This window comes from Apostichopus japonicus, chromosome 5, assembly GCF_037975245.1.
Source record: "Apostichopus japonicus isolate 1M-3 chromosome 5, ASM3797524v1, whole genome shotgun sequence".
NCBI classification, from domain to species: Eukaryota; Metazoa; Echinodermata; class Holothuroidea; order Aspidochirotida; family Stichopodidae; genus Apostichopus; species Apostichopus japonicus.
The window spans coordinates 7,938,927-7,957,325 of record NC_092565.1 but is presented as its reverse complement, the minus strand read 5'-3'; the positions used below and the strand labels follow the sequence as shown (position 1 = coordinate 7,957,325).

Genomic DNA, 18,399 nt, shown 5'->3' with positions numbered 1-18,399 from the left:
TTGGGATGGATGAAATGTTGGCAAGAGAGAAAATATGTCTTCAAACAAGTTTCAGATGGGTGGAACTATAAATATACTCAAATATATACTATTTCATATACAAATTACAGCCTTCAGCTTGGAAGTTCTATACATCAGTTTCCGGGGCTCCTTAGTAGTGGGGCTTGAACTCATTGTAAAGAGTCCCCCAAGAGCTTTCCTGACCCTTTTTTTCCTTCTATTTCCAAGGTGTTAAGAACATCATATGCAGATCAATGTAACAATTTGTGGTAAACATCTGAAGATCTGTTCTAGATATGGATAAACAGAATGGTTGGGTTGGGCAGTTATACCCAGTACGGTGACTTTTATTCAAGTAACAAGAGAAAGAGATGGAGAAAGACAAAAATGTTAATTCTATACTGCAGCCACAGTGTGTATTATGAGGTTACCTCTAGGCCCGCTTTCACAAAAAAAACAAAAAAAGAATTTTTCAATCAATTTCGTTTGAAGTAAGTCAGTACTGACAAACACATACCCAAAAACACTCTATTGTAAATATTAATAGCCAACTAAATCTATTTGTCCGAAAACATGAAAAAAAAAAAAGTAACAACTTGGTTACATGCAAAATACATGGCAGTTTAAAGCACGCTCTTAACACTGAACTTTGCACACATTTTGACTTATTGGTTGCAATTTGTTTCATAAACCTTCTACCTGTTTAAACAATCTCAAACCATACCACTCAAGAAAGAAAGAAAAAAAAAATGAACACCAAGAAAGTGATCTAAATTCTGCCTAAAATGTTGTGCTTTGTATATATTTGTGTCTTTGTATTATCTTTTACAGTGAGGAATTTTTAAGTAAGATTGGCTTTTTATAGAAAATAACTTTCTTTTTGTCTTTTTTTTTTGTAATAAACCAAATCAAAATTTTAGTAACAATGCAACCAATTTTTTGGAGTTCTTCAAATTAATTCCATTACGATCATACAGGCAAATAAAATGGTAATACTTTTAGCTTAACACACACTAACAATGAAAAATACAATTACTAAAAAGACCCAACCTACCCTAATATAAAAATATTTAGAAGCAAAATTTACAAGATTATTTCTTTACTTTACCTCAATTTAGTAGGAAAACACCATTCACACCCAACCACCTTTCCCCATGGAAAGATATTTTTCTCTTTCGTTTCAAGTGCTACTTAACATTCCATAATTAAAGTTTTCCATTTCAAAATTTGTATTCTTCCCTATCCAAATTTTACAATTTGAAGTATTTTTTTTTAATATTCCACCAAAAGCTCCAAGTATTGTTGGTCAATGTTGTAAGAAGAAACAACCAGAAGGCTGAACAAATTAGGACTTGTTTCCCAGATATGGCAAACTGAATGTCTTCCAAAAAATAAAACCCATATGGTTTAAGTGTTAAACTCCATTCAGAACCAGGAGAATTGTCCATTCCTTCAATGATGTGACATAGTTCAGTATAGGCAGAATTCTTGCATACAGTTGCTGTATTAGTATACCATGCAATGAAAAGGCGTACCATACTATCAACTGTGGAAGTGCAATACAGGTGTTCCTTGTGTTTCGCTACCGAAATTTCAAATGCAAATTATGAATTCACCTCTAGCTCCAAATGGTCCACAAAAAATGTCAAACTTAAACATAGCAATCAAACTTTCATAGCCAGATATGAGCACAAAATGGAAATATCTTTCAACCTTTACATCCCTGATGAACTTTGACCGTTACCCGAATCTTTTATACACCACACACTCTTCTTCAGAATAAAATGCCCCAAAGAAACAGAAGAAATGGTAAGATCTTAATGAAATCAAATGAATGTGTAATTCCTTGCAAACTCTGTTCAATGCAATACATAAGCATGGTTCTGGTTTATCCCTTTGAACTTAATGGAGAAGAAAACCCAATCAGTATCTTTAGCTTACAAGATCAAGATCTTTGTGAAGTGTTTGGGCAAGCATCTCAAGTAAATATGCCAATAGATAAATGGTTTCACTGATCATCTCTTAGTAACCCTCACCATGTTAAACAGCTAACATGCAAACAAGCACTTTGAAGAATCTTCCTTCAAAATATTTCATGCCACCCACCCCCACAAAACCACTTATGTAAAAAATTATTTTACATGAATAAAATATTAGCAGAAAAAGAAGCATGATTCTACAATTAAGTACATTAGTTAATCAAAGCACCTTAATATAATTGAAGAAAACACTTTTTTTGTTTTACCTGATTTGAGAATATATAATCTTTTTGACCATTTAGTTTTAAACAATAAAAGGAAAAAAAAATAGAAAATTCATGATACACCGCATTATTTGGTAAAACCTATTGAGCATTGGGTTAGAGAATTGTCAAACCATCCACAGCATATCTGGAAGAAATCATTCACCACAGCAATTTCTTTGCTGAAAGCAATTCTGAATTTACATAATCTTTATTAGCTTCTTCTTATAACATTTTTCTTCTTTTCATTTTATCACTTTAGAGGCATTTGTTAACCGCAATATAAATCATTCATAATTATAAGCGAGCCAACAGTGGGAGGCAAAATATATGCAAGAGACCAAATATCCCCCTGGAAAACTTGGTAGATACGCAGTGACCCTGGGTCTGTCAATGAAGTTAACGAGAGGAAAGGTAACATGACCTGTTAATCTGAAAATGTTATCAAAATCTCAGGTTGCAGTGATTTTAATACCCTCTGATCCGCTCCTACCCTCCCCGCACCCCTTTCCTTGGATATGTAAAGTTGATACAACATTTTGGTAACAACATCTCCAAACTTATTCTGTTACAAACAATCAAATGTTGCATTTCTGTTGGCTTTTCACGTAACATTTTTGGCGCTGCTGTATACAACAAATAGTGGAATCAAAGGGTGGAACGCTTACAAATTCCCCCAACTTCCTAAGGCCAGGGCCTACATTCCCCTTCCCTCTCCCTCTGTACACTGAAGTTTCAGTTTAGAAACTTAGCAAGGGGCAGCAAAGTTGTACTGAATCACAATACTTTCCTTGACAGAAATGTAACTTTTAGGTCGTTGGGTTGTACTGAGCATTTTGGACAAAATATGATTAAAATTCACATTTGAACATTGTTTCATCAAAGGGCAGCAGTAAATTTCTTTTGACAGCATGTTCATCTTACACTTCAAAGAAGCCTTCAAAAAAAATGATCCCCCTCCCAACCCCCCACCACTACCCAATACTAAACAAAACCCCCAAAATGATCACCTTTTTAAAGATATATTCCTAAGCCATCCATGTGTGAAGATGCATATGAACAATACTATGCATTAGTAAGCACAATACAAAAAAAAAAAAAACATATATGAAATTAAACAAATTAAAAAAAATATGGAAAGCAATAAAGTAAGGATATATTTGCACATTCTACAGTAATTGCAACAAAAACACAAAAAAGTGCTAAATTAATGTAACCTGAGTATATAAATGTAATTTTTTTTTTGTCATTTTTTTTTGTTTTGTTTTCACAAGTTTTGTTTAATATGTGTCTTTTTTGTTTTGTTTACAGCAATAATGCAACTAACCATGGCAATACACAAAACCGATACAAAAAGTGAGGAAACCCAACATAGGACAACACTGTCCTCTTAAACGAATCAAAACTTTGGCACATCACACAATAAGGCCAACTACTGAGGAGTATTAATATAGAGCAGAATCCAACCTTGTTTTTTATTGAGAGCGAAAGAAAACATGAAGAAGCCTGTTGAAGAAATGCTTGCAAATTGTAGGATTTCTTTTTCCCCTTTTTTGCATTTTTTTGCAAAAAAAAAGCTTACTCCTTTGATTTTCACTTCTTTTCATTGATTAAATGGTGTTTAACTAATAACCAACAGATAATTTGCAAACTTCAAGGCCGCCCCCCCCCCACCCCCAAAAAAAGAAACGTCCATATGAATATATATAACAAAATCAAGTTTAGTTTTTGTCATAAAAGATGGACGATCAAATAGTGGAGGAGGAGGAGGAGGTGGTGGGAGAGGGAGGGGGAGGTCAACAGTGTTTAAGTTAAGAAGACAGTGTAACGTAAATGGCGAGTAGCTGAAAATGTGCATGTAGAAAGGTTTGGGCTAAATTTCTGACAATCAGCCAAGTTATGCTGGAGAAAACAAGAAAATGAAACTCATATTTAGTTTGAATCAAATTACTTTTGAATTTCCTTCTTATGGCAAGGAGGCTAAAAGAAATAACTACAAAGAACACACACAATCATCTCTTCTGATCAAAATCTCTATCTATAAGCCTTACAAAATGACATCAAGAGGAAAAAGACTTAAAATAGGAAGAAGTTTGTTTGTTTTGTTTTTGTTTGTGTCAAGAAAACTGAATGAGTGAGGTATGAAGAAGCAAAAAAGGTATGAAACAACAGCAAATTAAACAGAAAATGTCAGCACATATCTATCTCCTTAAAAAATGCAAACTGGAAGGAAAAGAAAAACTGCTTTCTGCTGTTTGATAAAGAAAGGCAGTCTTGTTAATTACCAAAGTATGTAAAAAAAAAAAAAGGAAAAAAAGTGATGAGTAAAAAGTGATATTTGAGGTAGATTAACAAAAGGCCAAGCGATAGGAAAGTAAAGCCAACGATTAAACGTTTTTTTTTTTTTTTAGTTTTGTCTGTCTGTAAGCCAATGCCGACAGAAGATTACAACCGTTAACAGATTATCTAATAGATTACTTGAGTTGACATGTATGATGAACGACCAAAAAAAAGTGAAAAGAAGAGAAGGCGTTCCTGGGTGTTAAACGTAGAAACCAAACGTCGACGTTGTTGTGAGAATATAACAAAGTTCCATGAATGGTTCATATAAAGTGAAATTAAATTATAGATTGTGGATACTGGCATTGTGGTGACCCACAGATATTGCAGAACATATGATAAAATTACGGTGTCGCAGTGTGAAGCAAAAAATTCTATTTAGATTTTAAAGAAAGCTCAGTTGGCTTAAGAGGCAGAACAAAATTCTCCTAAGCAACATGAAAGTTGGGATAAGAGTTTTATATAAAGTGGAGGTGAACAAATTGAAATGGTACGACATTCCATCTCACCTTCACTCAGTCGTCGTCATATCGATTGTAACTTTATTCTCTGTAGTAGGACTGTACATACATATGCACCATAATCCAATCCACATCAAACAAAAACGATTCCTTTTTACTGTTTCAAACTCGTCAAAAATGCTGTTCTTTTCTTCATGCAGGCAAATGCATTGTACAAATCTGAGCAGTTAAAGTGTGTTCTTTTTGTTATTCTTTTGCTAATTCAACCCATCTAGGTCTAAATATCCCTAAATTAGTTTTTTTTTTTTTAAATAAAGAAATGAAGCTATCATTTTCAAACCACTATATCAGAATTGTTGTTGAAATTTTATTTGTTTCCTATTTCACTACAGCAGAGACCTCTCACCTACAGAAGCTATGTAAAGTTCATGTTTGTTAATTTGTTAATTTTCAACAAAGGCTAGCCGGTGAGAAATAGCCTTTCCAGATATTCCCAGTCAACGATATAAGTTAAATAATTCAAGTACAATGCAAACTCTATAGCAACTCTTGAGCATTAAAGAAGGAGTCTGTACATAGTGGATCTTTTAGAACAGCCCAAAATACTGAAAAACCAATCAAAAGGTGCAAACCATTTTTCTACAAACTTTTTAGAATTATTTGCAAGCTTATCTTTTTTGTATTTTCCATTCTATATTTCTTCTTTTGTCTTTGAAAACAATTCAATAAAGAAAGCTGGTAGTAAGGTTTCGATGAACTTGCTCCTTATACCATATTATTTTTTGCGATGATGAAGTAAAAACATGGAGTAAATTAGTCAACAACAAAAAACTGCAAAAACCCAATACCGAGTGGTGAATGAATTACAGATCATAACTCTAGATCATTTTAATTCCTACTTAAAAAGTTACAAGACAACTCGTATTAGTTTCGTAAACCAGAGGGGAAAAGGAAAAGCCAAGGTTAGTAAAATATATGTCTATTTTTTTGGGGAACTTCTTTTTTAATTTTTTTTTACATTTTTCTTTTTGTTTTCCTACGATTGTATATTGACTATGTGACGCAAACATTGGTTAAAAGAGGAAAGGAATGCATGTTGTAATAATATAAGGATGCCGTCTACTTTAAGTTGCATTATTTCATTTAAGATATACATGAACACTAACACGCACACACACACGCAAACATACACACACAAACGCACAACCAGGATGCTCTTAGATACCCACTAGACCTACCAACAAGGAACCTTTGTACAGTAAGGATTTTTTCCTATGTAAGAAGAAACCAACCAGGGATAAAACTCGCCTAAGAATTATTTTTCATTTTTAGATACAAAGAAATATATTAATGTGCAATAAATGTGTAAGTCAGTGACGCAGCAAACACTGATTATCTAACTATAGAACCCACGGACCCATCTGTCTTGTGAAAGGCTAGTCTGTTTGACTGCTCAGACAGCATTGAGATCAATTAATTAGAAAAACAACAATATCTGCTCATTTCTTTGTCAACACTACAATGGCTGATTTTCCCTCTTTATCAAATTCAATACAGTGTACTGGAACAATAACAGGTCTAAAATGAAAAACAACTTCTTACTAGCCACACCGTGACACACCATTGAATTATGAAACTTCATACAAAATACATCTGACTCGGTTCTAAAGATTCTTGACTAAGGTCCAAGGAGTTGGACCTTGACTAAGGTCCAACGAGTTGGACCATGACTCAGCCAATTATTGAGGGTAGTCTGCTGACAGATTAGAGTGTAAGTTCACATGCATATTTTGAGACGTTTTTTTCTTTTCTTTTTTAAGTTGCTCAACGAACAAATATCACTTTGAAAAAATTCTAAGCACAAGAACGCACCCCACGAAAAATACATATATATACTGTTAAAGACAGTTTGTTCACCCTAAATAGCACCACACTTTGAAGTATAAATATATATATATATATATTGCAAATCTAGTATACCAAAAAATCACTAAATTTCATTACAAAATCAACCCTACTTTCTAGAAACAATTTCTTTTTTTTCTTTTCATTTATTTATTTAATTATTAATTTTTCTGTCTAATCAAAGTGGTGAAGAAATTATATCAAATAGAAAAGAAACATGGTTGGCAGACATTTGTGTTAATAACAAGAACAATTGATAAATTGCAAAATTTCACTGGAATCAAGGGAATTAAGAAAATGTAGAAAAACAAGCAAAAGAATCCGTTTTGGGGGGGAGCTTAAAAAAAATTAATCTGACACACAAAAAAAAAAAATTGAACCAAATAAACAAAACAAAAAACCAAAAAAAAGAATAACACAAGGCAAATATTATCAAAGTAAAAGGGAATTATGTCCATCCATATTTCAAGTGAATACTAAATTTTACCAAACAAAAACATAATTGAGCTGGCATGGAATCTGTAAAAACAAAAATATAAAAATTGAAAGGAAAAATACTGAAAGGCCTCTTTAAAAAAAAAAAAAAAAAAGGAAAAAGCAAGCTGGTTTTCAATTATTTTCCTAGTCAAATCACTGGAAGGTTGAATAAATTAGTATGAATACTGAAGCGAGCTATGTGAAACAGAACATTAAAATGTCAAGGCATATCCAAGAAGCAATAACAATCAGAGAAGAGAGAATATTTTGTTGACCCAGATATGTAAGGCACAACAAGACAACCAACAGAACTATGTTCCTTTTTTTTTTTTAATGCTACAATCGGGTGAGACCACATCCATCAAAGATCACCTACAATGCATCTTGCTTACACCAAGAAAAACTTGATAGAAAAAAAAAAAAAAGTGAAAGAAAGATAAAGTCACTATTAAAGGACTTTTCTGACCAGAAGACTTCATCATGTTTAAAAGGGACTGTACATGAAAGCTAACATCATGAGCTAATCTACCAATTTATATTATTTTTATGGGTTTTTGTTGTTGTTGTTGTTGTAAAGTCATGTTTTTTTTTCTTCTTTTTTTTTTTTTTTAATCTGCCAGCTAGGTTAATATTTCTCAAGTGTCAATCACAGCACAGTCTCTCTATTTCTACACGTCTAGTAACAATGATCTGTTTTGAGAATGATAAAAAACAAACTCTTGGTCTTTAATCATGAAAAACTCTACTCACTGTAAATATGAACATTCCTTTCTCTACACTCTACACATACTAGGCAAAACACATCAAGACTTGCGATAACTTAACGTCGCCGGCTGTCTGTCCGTCCGTGCGTCGGTACAACAGCCGGTGATATATCCACTCCGCACGCCTCTGCCTTTCTAGGGAACAAGTCTTTCACACCTGTTGGTTTTTAGTCTAAACATTTGTACATGAAAAGGTGAACCAACACAAAATGTTAAAGTTTGCTTTAAAATGCAAGCAATCTTTCACTAACCTTGGACAAGCTCAAACAAGTGAGTGACAATCTACTTCTAGTGTGGGAACAAACGTTGCCAAGATTAAAATACTTTTGCATTATGTTCCATATGTAGCCACTATGAAAAATTTCCTTCAAAGTCAAACACCACATTATACTTTCAAACAGCAAAATCTGTACACTTGTTACATATGGACAGATAATAAAAATAAAGCCACATTTGTTGTAAAGTTTCCCTGAAAGCATATCCCACAAAAGTGTCAACGTTTGACCCGGTTTCAAATTGTGAAAAGTGTTAGACAGTTAGACACAGGGTGCAATTGTTAAAAGGCTCACATTATGTTAATCTACAACAGTTAACATCTTATTGATCCATACAGCGGATATTGATTGATACACTAGAAGTAACACCATTTAAACACCGTCTCTCCATCTACGTAGCATGATATACATGAGATTAACACCATTTATACACCCATCTCTCCAATGAGGAGTATGAGTGCCTGTTTTACTTTTTAGTAAAGACACATCATTCACCTCTGAAAAAAAAATGGAAAAAAAAAAAACATGACATGACATTGAAACTCTTCTTTCATCTTATTAAACTGACACCACAGTGCGGTCCACATCGACCAGTCCACTACTAAGGACACACCGTTGGAACTAGTGTTCGACCGATAATCGGTTAGACAATCGGCATCGGGCCGATTATCAGACAATCGGTAAATAATCGGCATCGGCAAAATCCATTGCGCTACCGATTAGTTGGAACCGATTATTACGTTCCACATAAAGGATTGTATTTTCCGCGCTTTTGAAACACCACAACTAACAGCGGGAGAAATTTTTTTGAGCATTCGATTCAATGCTATTCATAGCCGGGGAAGGTGCGCTAATCTACCGTGTAACGGTATCGTAAGTTCCTCGCGCGAGTTTGCACAAATGCTGTTCGATACACTATCCAGTTTTGTCAGTTAACATCATGCTGTATACCCGCGTAACAACACACAGTATACCCGCGATAAGCTTAGGGGAACGACTTATTTTTTTACTTCGCTTGTTGCATCTAACAGAACCACCTGTCATCATGTTAAACGATTGATACGAAAGAAAAATTGTCTATACTAAATATAATCACCAAATCAGTATACTTTTGAACCACTTTGGCCGTTTCACCGTAGGTGAAAACTGGAAAGTGAAAACAATAACATTAGGCTTTGTTCATTGTGAGAACTACGTACATTAGGCTAGTCTGGCTGAAGAACGGTTGAGCTTCAGAACTGTTAAGTTTGAAAATGCGCCCAAGATTTTACAAATGGCATAAAATGATGAAATCAAGGCTCCAAATACACCTAAAAGTCCATAAACACGTTGGGCGACATTCCTCAGAAGTTCTACTGCATAACAGTATTTTGTGATTAGGCAAACATTCTTACGCATATTTTTACGAAAAACCCGATGAACTTTTTTTCCTATGCCGCATCTACCACCATACGTGCTAACAGTAACTAAACTCCTTACCGCAACCGACTAAAAGCAAGTCTGATTTCCAGTGACACGCCGCGACAAAGTCAATGGGACTTTAGTGTGTGATTTCTCCCACATGTAGTTAAGTCAATGGAGAAGCGCCATTGACTTACTGTGTATGATCGTTTGAAACAACGTTCGTTCGATCGTAAGTTTTACCGCGCAGATGGTAATTGAAAACTTGAAGCAAACGTTCGGGATTGTTTTATTTTTCATAATAAAATAAAACTGCTTATCCACTAAAGAGCCCTTGTAAGAATATGTTATAAGTAATGTGGCGTTACATTTCGATCCTGCTAGGATCGAAACGTCAGGCCAACTTACTCTTAGGCCTAAACATTATTTTTCATATCAGATCATATATTTCGATATCAGCTAACGAAATAACGAATATTTTATTTACGTGCGATATACTTTTCACTTTATTTACGTTTGAGTTGCAACACTGATAATGGTTTTCGTAGCAGTTGTAAAACCTGTCCCTAACTTTTTTGTTTTTCATTTCGTAGCCAATGGCTACTATTTCCCCCCTTCTGTAGTCTGTACAGTACTGTGTTGTGGCGAGATTGCAATATTGCGACTCCTCGTTATAATCGTACATCGCCCCATGTATGTATTACAGTGTTCTTTTCTTGCTCCATTAATCTTTACTGTGAAAAGTTAAGTGGTTCATTTACATCTTTGATTGTATTGGCCTAGAAGTTGGTAATCATGCATAACACTTAATCATACATTAGGCCAGTTCCACGAAAATTTTGAAATAATCGGTAATCGGTAATCGGCAATCGGCCGATTGTCACAGGAAATAATCGGTAATCGGTAAAACCGATTGTCATACAATCGGTCGAACACTAGTTGGAACACCTGACATTAACTCGGTTGGTGGATCAAATACTTCCTGAATTTCTTATCATCCAGTCCCCGGACTTCCAAAGGGGAGAGATTCTCATCTAAGACTGTTTGTTGAATTCTGAGGCATCTGCCCGGCAGATGGGGCAAGTGCGGTTGGTCTTCAGCCACTTGTCGACGCAGCGGGCGTGAAATTCATGACTACATGGAAGGACTCGCAGAAGTTGCTTGATCTCAAAGTCGCTCATGCACACCACACAACTGCAAAGGAATGTGAAATAGGGTTACATCAAAAATTACTTTCAATAAATCAATGGTTATATGTAGAATATTGCAGGGAAAAAAGAAGACAAATGTATAAACAAATTTGTAGCATGAATCAAATTAATGAATTGGGAGAGACTACACACTTGTAAAAGATGCTTCTAATTAAGGAACAAAATATGATGGGCATAATGGTAGTTCATGACTCTAGTTAACATAGCACATTTTATTTCGTTCCTAACATGCATCTGACAACAAGATTGATTCTACAGTAGAGTCTGATTTGCTCACAAAGAGAAATTTTTTGTAAAGAATCAATTCACCATCTTCCTCCGTGTGACAGGCAGTCACACAGAACTGTTATAACATGATCCTCTTTTACGCAATAAATTGATCCTCTGTGTCAGTGTCAAATTCATCCAAAAATTATGAATGGACTTTCCATGCTTACCAAGTCTGGTCATTGATGGACTGGTGAGTATCTGGGTTATACCGATACGATGGCAGCTGGTCGATCACAGACTTACTCAAGCCCCTGGGTTTGGCCTCTCCGAGCCGCTCCGCCAGATTTAACAGAGCTTCGTAGTTTTCTTCCACAGGTGCACTGTCCAATTCCATTTGAAGACCAGATGCCACAGGTGGAGTTGGAAATCTGAAAAGAAGGAATAAAGAAGGAAATTCATTAGTTCAGGAATTTTTACACTCATCATAATTCATCCATTTGATGGGAGCACTTAACTATAAGTACAACCTACACACAGATGTGTTTTGAAAATGTGATGAAGACGTTTTGCTAGAAATCTGGGAGTGGAATAGAGGACAGGTAGCATTGCTAGAGAAGAGGGGGTTTCTGTTTTTTTCCTGTGGTATGAAAATTTAAATCCAACTTTATCTTTTAAGATTGTATGCAATTCCAATTATCATTGGGTTACAATCAGGGACAACAAATAGTCTGGCAAAGACAAACTCTAGTTTAATTACACCCACAGAGAAGGTGCAAACCAACGTCTCAAAATTAGTTCATCGCTTTTGTCAGTTCCTTTGTTTCATTAATCAATTTCCCCACAAACGGGAAGGAGACCCTCTATGATCACAGTGAACAGCTGTCAGAAATACAACATAAAAATGCCGATGCAATAAATCGTTGTGACGACATCTTTTTGCTCTCTTTGTCTCAGCTTCTGTCTGACTCACATGTATCTTAAGAACCAGCCAGTAGAGTAAGAGGGTTGCAGCGTAGTCGATGCAGGGGCTAACGGTGTCCTCCAGTGGGGTATGGTCGGTTGTCTCTGTCTTGTGTACGCACTGAACCTGTGATAAGCTTGTTGAGGCTGCATTACAAAAGGAAATCAACAGAATATTTTTTAGTCCTTTTTCGAAATGTAACCTTTTTGCTTCACAAGCAAATATGACTTCTGTCCTCCTTTCATCTAACCTGAGTTTAAATAACATCAACTTGAAGCGGTAGATTTATAACATCATCAATCGTGTGCTACCACCAGAACTACACAAGAAGCCAGTACCGTGTCAGTACAAAATCCTGTAGAGAGTAATACTACTTCAACTAAACCTGTCTGTGCATTGAGCTGTCGATGAACCTTAACTGTGACTCAAGTTGTTGAGACCTGTGGCGAATCTCGCTGGCAGGACTAGGACCAGGACTAGCTACATCTACATTCAAAGTAATGTGTGCCAAGGGAAAAAAATCCTTACTTCTTGAGGTTTGATTTCGCGACAATAACAGCAACAAACTATCAATATTGAACATATACGAGTCACTTAAAATGTTTTCAATAAAATCAAGAAAAATTCTAGCCAACGGGCCTCTGTCATGTTAGGTTTAGGCTTGTGTGCAAGTCTTCACCCTTTCACGAGAAAGAAAGATAAAATGTCTGGTTTCTCCCAAAAGAAAGTTTTACCTCACTATCTGGTAATAATGATCTTCAATGGCAAACTTGATGACATGATGGTTCATTATGGTGGTTATTTTCTTCTTTAAAACTAAACTGTCTTCCATGCCAAAGTATTATTAAACAGACTAGGATCTACTTACCATATGAGCTAACTCTCTAGGAGCTGTCCTGAAGTATGGATCCTGGACGACCTGCAATGGGGCTGAGTTAAATAGAGGGGTCTGATGCGTAGTGGAAGGCACATGGAAAGCTGGGGGAACTCGTTCCTGAAGAAATTCCATTTCATGGTTTCTGGTCTGTAGATGATAGATCGATGATGAGAAAATACAGTCAAGATCAACTCTATGAATTTATTCTCACAAATAACTGGCTGCTTAAGGGACCAAAGAACGAATTTTTGAAACATAAACAGTCATTCATTCTTACAGCAGTAGCTACCAATGAAGTTGACAGGGTACCGGTGGAGCGATATTCCCATGGTATACAAAACTATTTCAGGACACAACCAAGAATGGAGAAGAAAGTTTCGAGTTGACCAACACAAGTACCATTTCAGTGTTTTTACATGGTTCTGAATGCTTGCTAACTAACGTCACATGATAATTAAGAGTTACTCATAACAACTGATCAAATTTAAAAAATGTTAACTTTATTTTATTTACTGTAAAGGTGATACCACTGTTAAGGTCATACCACACAAAAAGGAAATGTTTGTTGCCCTTTTTTTGACACCAACAAGTTGTCGTACTCACGTGTGTGTGATGGGCTGTGGGAAGATACGTAGGATGGTGTCCTGGGTGCTGCTGTTGGTGGTGTTGCTGTTGCACCTGTGGGTGTATGTGGCCCAACAATGAGTGTGACTCCTGCTGGAACACCGGTAAAGTCTGCTGTCGCATGGCAACATGCTGGACACTGCAACCTGGGATGTGCATCCCACAGAGTGGGAGGTGTCCAACGCCGCACACTGGAATAGGGTTGGTGTGGCTGGCAGGGTGTGGACCTACCCCAAGGTGGTGTAGGGATGGGTTGAAAGGGTTGTGATGGGTATTACAAGGAGGGATGGTGGTGTGACCGGTGCAAATAGGCACTGCATAGGTGGGAACTGAGACAGGTAGAGAGTAAGGTACTGAAGATGCCCCCTGTAACAAAATAGAAAAGAAGGGGTTGAATTAAAACCTCATGGCATAATAATCAAAAGTATACTTGTAAATGAAGCAATGCCAAGACCAACAGCTAAACATAACAAATTGCACTGTTCATACATGGCATATATTTTAACTGGATTTCTCTTCCAGTGCATGATTTACTGTTCTCAAAAATCAAACAACCTATAACGACATCAATGCAATTCTACCAGATTAAATAGTACTATATGTAAAGAAAACACAGCTGTATTCAAATGCTGTAAAATAGTTTGTCTAACCAGAATATGACACAATTAGCAGTTCCTTTATAATAACAATAAAAAAAAAACTTTCCCCACTTCTTACATGAAAATAAGGCTTTGTTAACGTGCATCCGCTGTGTACGTGTGTTGCAGAGTGTATAGGTTTCTTGGAAAAAAGCATTATAATAGGAAAACATAGCAAATACTACCTTTGGCCAATGGGAAATTAAACAGTGCAAACACTGCAATGTTTGAACTCAAAAGCAATCAAATGTTTTTAAACTGTATATTACCTGAACATTAACAAAGGTAACACTGATGACTTCAAATGGTAAATTTTGATATGCAGTTAAAAGACAAAGGTCGTACCTCATTATTTAAATCAATTATCAGGTGAGGATGAAAGGGTACAGGATTACTGGGCCCTGCCGTGACAGGGCCTTGTTGGCCCAGAGTACTAGATGGTTGTTGGAATGCTCGTCTATCTGGTGCGTTACTTTGGCCAGAGCTGTGGGCGCTATTTATGGTGTGATTCCAACTACGAATCTGCCGTTCTCTCTGACGTTGGCTGTGCCTACGAAGTGAAGCACTGTAACAAAATGAGAAAACAAGAACAAAGGTCAACAGCGTTGTTTACAAATATGCTAGACAGTTAACTGAAATGGTCACTGATGACCTTGCAACCTTGAAACACTCATTCTACTGACACACTGAATAGTATTCTCACCGAGACCTTTAATTTTAAAGATTGGTGAAAACTTGAACACCTTTTTGTTAAACAATTTGAACAAATGTTTGAATTAGTATTCTCACTGACACCTTTAATTTTAAACAATTGGTGAAAACTTGAACACTTTTTTGTTAAACAATTTGAACAAACGTTTGAATTGTTAAGGGATTGTTTGAATAGCTAGACAATTGTTTAATGGGACATTCTTTAAACTATCCTGAAGCACCATGGAAGGTCAAAACCTTGTAGACCAAGTAATCTCAGCAAAGTTTCAGCCATTTTAATAGCAAGTTGAACTTTTGGGGGCTAATAATGGTGACCTTTCAAGCACTCATTCAATGGGTGTTTTCCAAGGACTAAAAAAAACACAGTTAAAACTATGTTCTCTGACAATGCTGCTCAATCAGCTCTCTCTAATGTAGATCGTTCTCCACGTAAAATGAGATAATACTCTGCTGAAGGTCTGACACTAATATATTTCGCTCTGCTGTTAGTGTAAGCTTCTTTTGGGAACACAAATAACTTAAGCATCACTAAATTTGAGAGAAAAGGGTATTCCTGCAACTTTCAGGGGCATTACGATCAAACATGATTCCCTATACCCTTAATATGAGTTGCAGATTTAAAATTATTTCAAATGTGTTTGGCTAATTTTGGCATCTGTTGGCAGAAAATGTACTTGTTAGATGGTTTTATTACATCAATTTCTGTGGCTAGGTCAGATTGATTGACATAAATAAAAAGCATATGAACCCTAGAGGTTGTCGTTTCTGCTATATTGCACAAATTTATTTAACCCAATCAATGAGCATCACATTTCCACAGAATTTCCTTTCCATGATGCAGAAAAATTTCAAGGACAAAGCCACCAGGGTAAATTAAATCCAAACAAGTCAATCTTTTGCCCTGAAAACATGCTTGTTTTCTCCTCAATTTCTTAGCTCTTGGCAAATCTTCTATTTTACAGTGTGATACTGTTACAGGGTTCCCTGTCTAGCTATATTGAATATTTTGAAATTATAGCGTACGACCAAGTATTACTTCAAAATAAGATTTCCATTGGACAAAATAATAAAACCCTCCAAAATTGACGCTTAATAATTTACAAGTAACTAGAGATCTTTGATCCATTATCAACATTTCATCACCTAGATACCTTTCAATTGTAGTATTACAGCTTGTTAGTAATGCCCCAAAAATATGCTAGAAGGTCAGAAAATGGTCACCTCTGCTCAAATTTCAACTGGCATTTTACTGCCACTCTAAAAGTTATTAATCCACACTTAGACATTTAATTTATTATTTATTTTAAATCATCTTCCAAAGCTGGGAATAAATTTGAGAACCAGAAACTCAAGCAAAAGTACTTTGAAAATGCTAGCAGTTTTAGTGCACTAAAATGTGGATACCGATGATCTTCAAACACATTTCTAAAAATGCAAACTTTGGCTTTTTAGTTAAATACCTGAAATGAAACTTGACTAATCAAGCTTATTGTTCAGTATGTTGGACTTTAGAATAAGGGGTATTATTAGTTGTTTTCTTATACATTAACTGTGTTCTTGGAGGCACCTTATAGTGCCAGAAAGGAAAAGTTAAAAGGAGGCTTCAGTTCTCTTCAAGGACTTTATAAATGGTGAGTTGTCTTAAAACAGGGTCACAGTGAAGCACTGTTCACTGCAATATCTAGGAAAAGATACACAACATGACTCTTTCTTCCTAGATATTGCAGTTTTCCACAAGCTTCTTGAAGGACTCAGCCATCACATGGTCCAGCGCAGTTAATACAACATGAATATTCATGTCATGTCATGCCTTCAAGGTATCGAGAGTATTCTGTATTGAGAGGCTTCAAGTAAGAAAGAGGTCACTAGGAATGTAAATCAGCAATCAGTTAATCAACAGTACCATTTGCAATGTGGAGGAATGGAACAGAAGGGGAGAAATTTTTTGGTTGTTCTTTAAAGCTGAAGAGAAAATAAAGTGAACGTAGACACTAGGCCAAGGAAGGATTTAACCGATTAGCTGTGATGAGGCTCAGTGTTTTTCAAGGCCTTATAAGAGACATTTGTTTCATATCACCTTGGACATCAAATTGATACACCCTCCTCATTGTGTTATATTGTTTATTATTTCTTTTTGTTTTTTACAAAATTATGCTAATTAGAGATGTCTTAACGATTCAGTTTGAATTAATATAACCACTCTCTGATGTCAATATTAATCAAGGGGAACAAACTCAAATCCAGTAATTTTCAAACTTTTTTACCTTTGGCTTTGTTATTTAGAATGCAAGTTGACTGGTCAGACATCAGGGTATCTTAGCATGCAAACTTTTACCAAATCCAATCCCTGTAAACAAGACTTGTTTTTAATATTCATACTCATGTTTTGAGCTTTTCATTGTTCTGATTGTGACAACTGCGTGGGGAATGACACAAGACATTGTAGTCGCAGGCGAATTACAAAAGCAATAATGTCTGATTGAGGTCTCCGTATTTAGACCCGTAGCAACTAGAATATAACCCACCTCCTTCCAACAGGTCTCCTACTGGTTGTACACAACTCTGGTACTACATCGGGTGGTCTTTGAGTGGCTGCGGTGGCCATACTGTTGTTGATAGGTTCCTGATTTGATGATGTGTTCTGCCAAGGGCGGACCAGCTGGTGGTGATGACTCGATGTACTTGCGTGGCCCACAGCACTCTGGGACATCCTCCGGCGTTTACGACTCGGACTTTCACTCTGGAAAATACAAACGAGGGAAGGAAAGAAATGAGTATCGTCCTATCCATGCATATTAATTAACATTTGCCTGGACCTGGATAGAAGAAGTGGAAAAATATCCCACTGCAAAATGCTTGGCAAGTTGTTCCCTGTTTAAAAGCTGTACTTGTGTTCAATACCTTAGCATTCTGTGTGGCCGACAAGAAATGAGAGGATATTATACAGTCGCTAACACATAGACACTGGCACATTGAATTTTCCATGTCAACACACAGTCACACACACAGACACCTTCACACAATGTACTACTCTCTTCTAACATTTTATACAATGACACTGAGTAGGCCTGCCAGACTTGTTCATCTTCAATGTGTGTACAAGCAACAATATCTAGAACACATGCTATCCCCCATTGGCTTCATACCAATTTTTTGTTACCACTGCTTGTCCTCCATCTTTTTTTTCATCTTCTTTTTTTTTGTCAGCCTTACTGGCCATCCTGCTCTCAATCTTTGACTGAAGCTACTACTCCTCAGCAGGTTTCTAGCCCAGAAGCCAGGTCAAACCTAGTCTGCTGGTT

The 18,399-nt window shown here is 36.1% G+C and overlaps 1 protein-coding gene across 2 annotated transcripts in view; it reads right to left on the bottom strand.

Moving 5' to 3' along the window:
* Nucleotides 1-390: 390 nt before the first annotated feature.
* Nucleotides 391-18,399, bottom strand: part of LOC139967498 (E3 ubiquitin-protein ligase RNF38-like) — a 48,937-nt gene continuing 30,928 nt past the window's right edge. For both annotated transcript variants that reach the window (XM_071971376.1, XM_071971377.1), the window contains 8 exons: nucleotides 17,623-17,837; nucleotides 14,732-14,951; nucleotides 13,728-14,114; nucleotides 13,116-13,271; nucleotides 12,257-12,393; nucleotides 11,514-11,714; nucleotides 10,812-11,059; nucleotides 391-9,086 (listed from right to left, as the gene is read on the bottom strand). In XM_071971376.1, coding sequence (XP_071827477.1) covers nucleotides 10,900-11,059; nucleotides 11,514-11,714; nucleotides 12,257-12,393; nucleotides 13,116-13,271; nucleotides 13,728-14,114; nucleotides 14,732-14,951; nucleotides 17,623-17,837 — 1,476 coding nt within the window. In that variant the 3' untranslated portion in view covers nucleotides 391-9,086; nucleotides 10,812-10,899. The remainder of the gene's footprint in view (nucleotides 9,087-10,811; nucleotides 11,060-11,513; nucleotides 11,715-12,256; nucleotides 12,394-13,115; nucleotides 13,272-13,727; nucleotides 14,115-14,731; nucleotides 14,952-17,622; nucleotides 17,838-18,399) is intronic.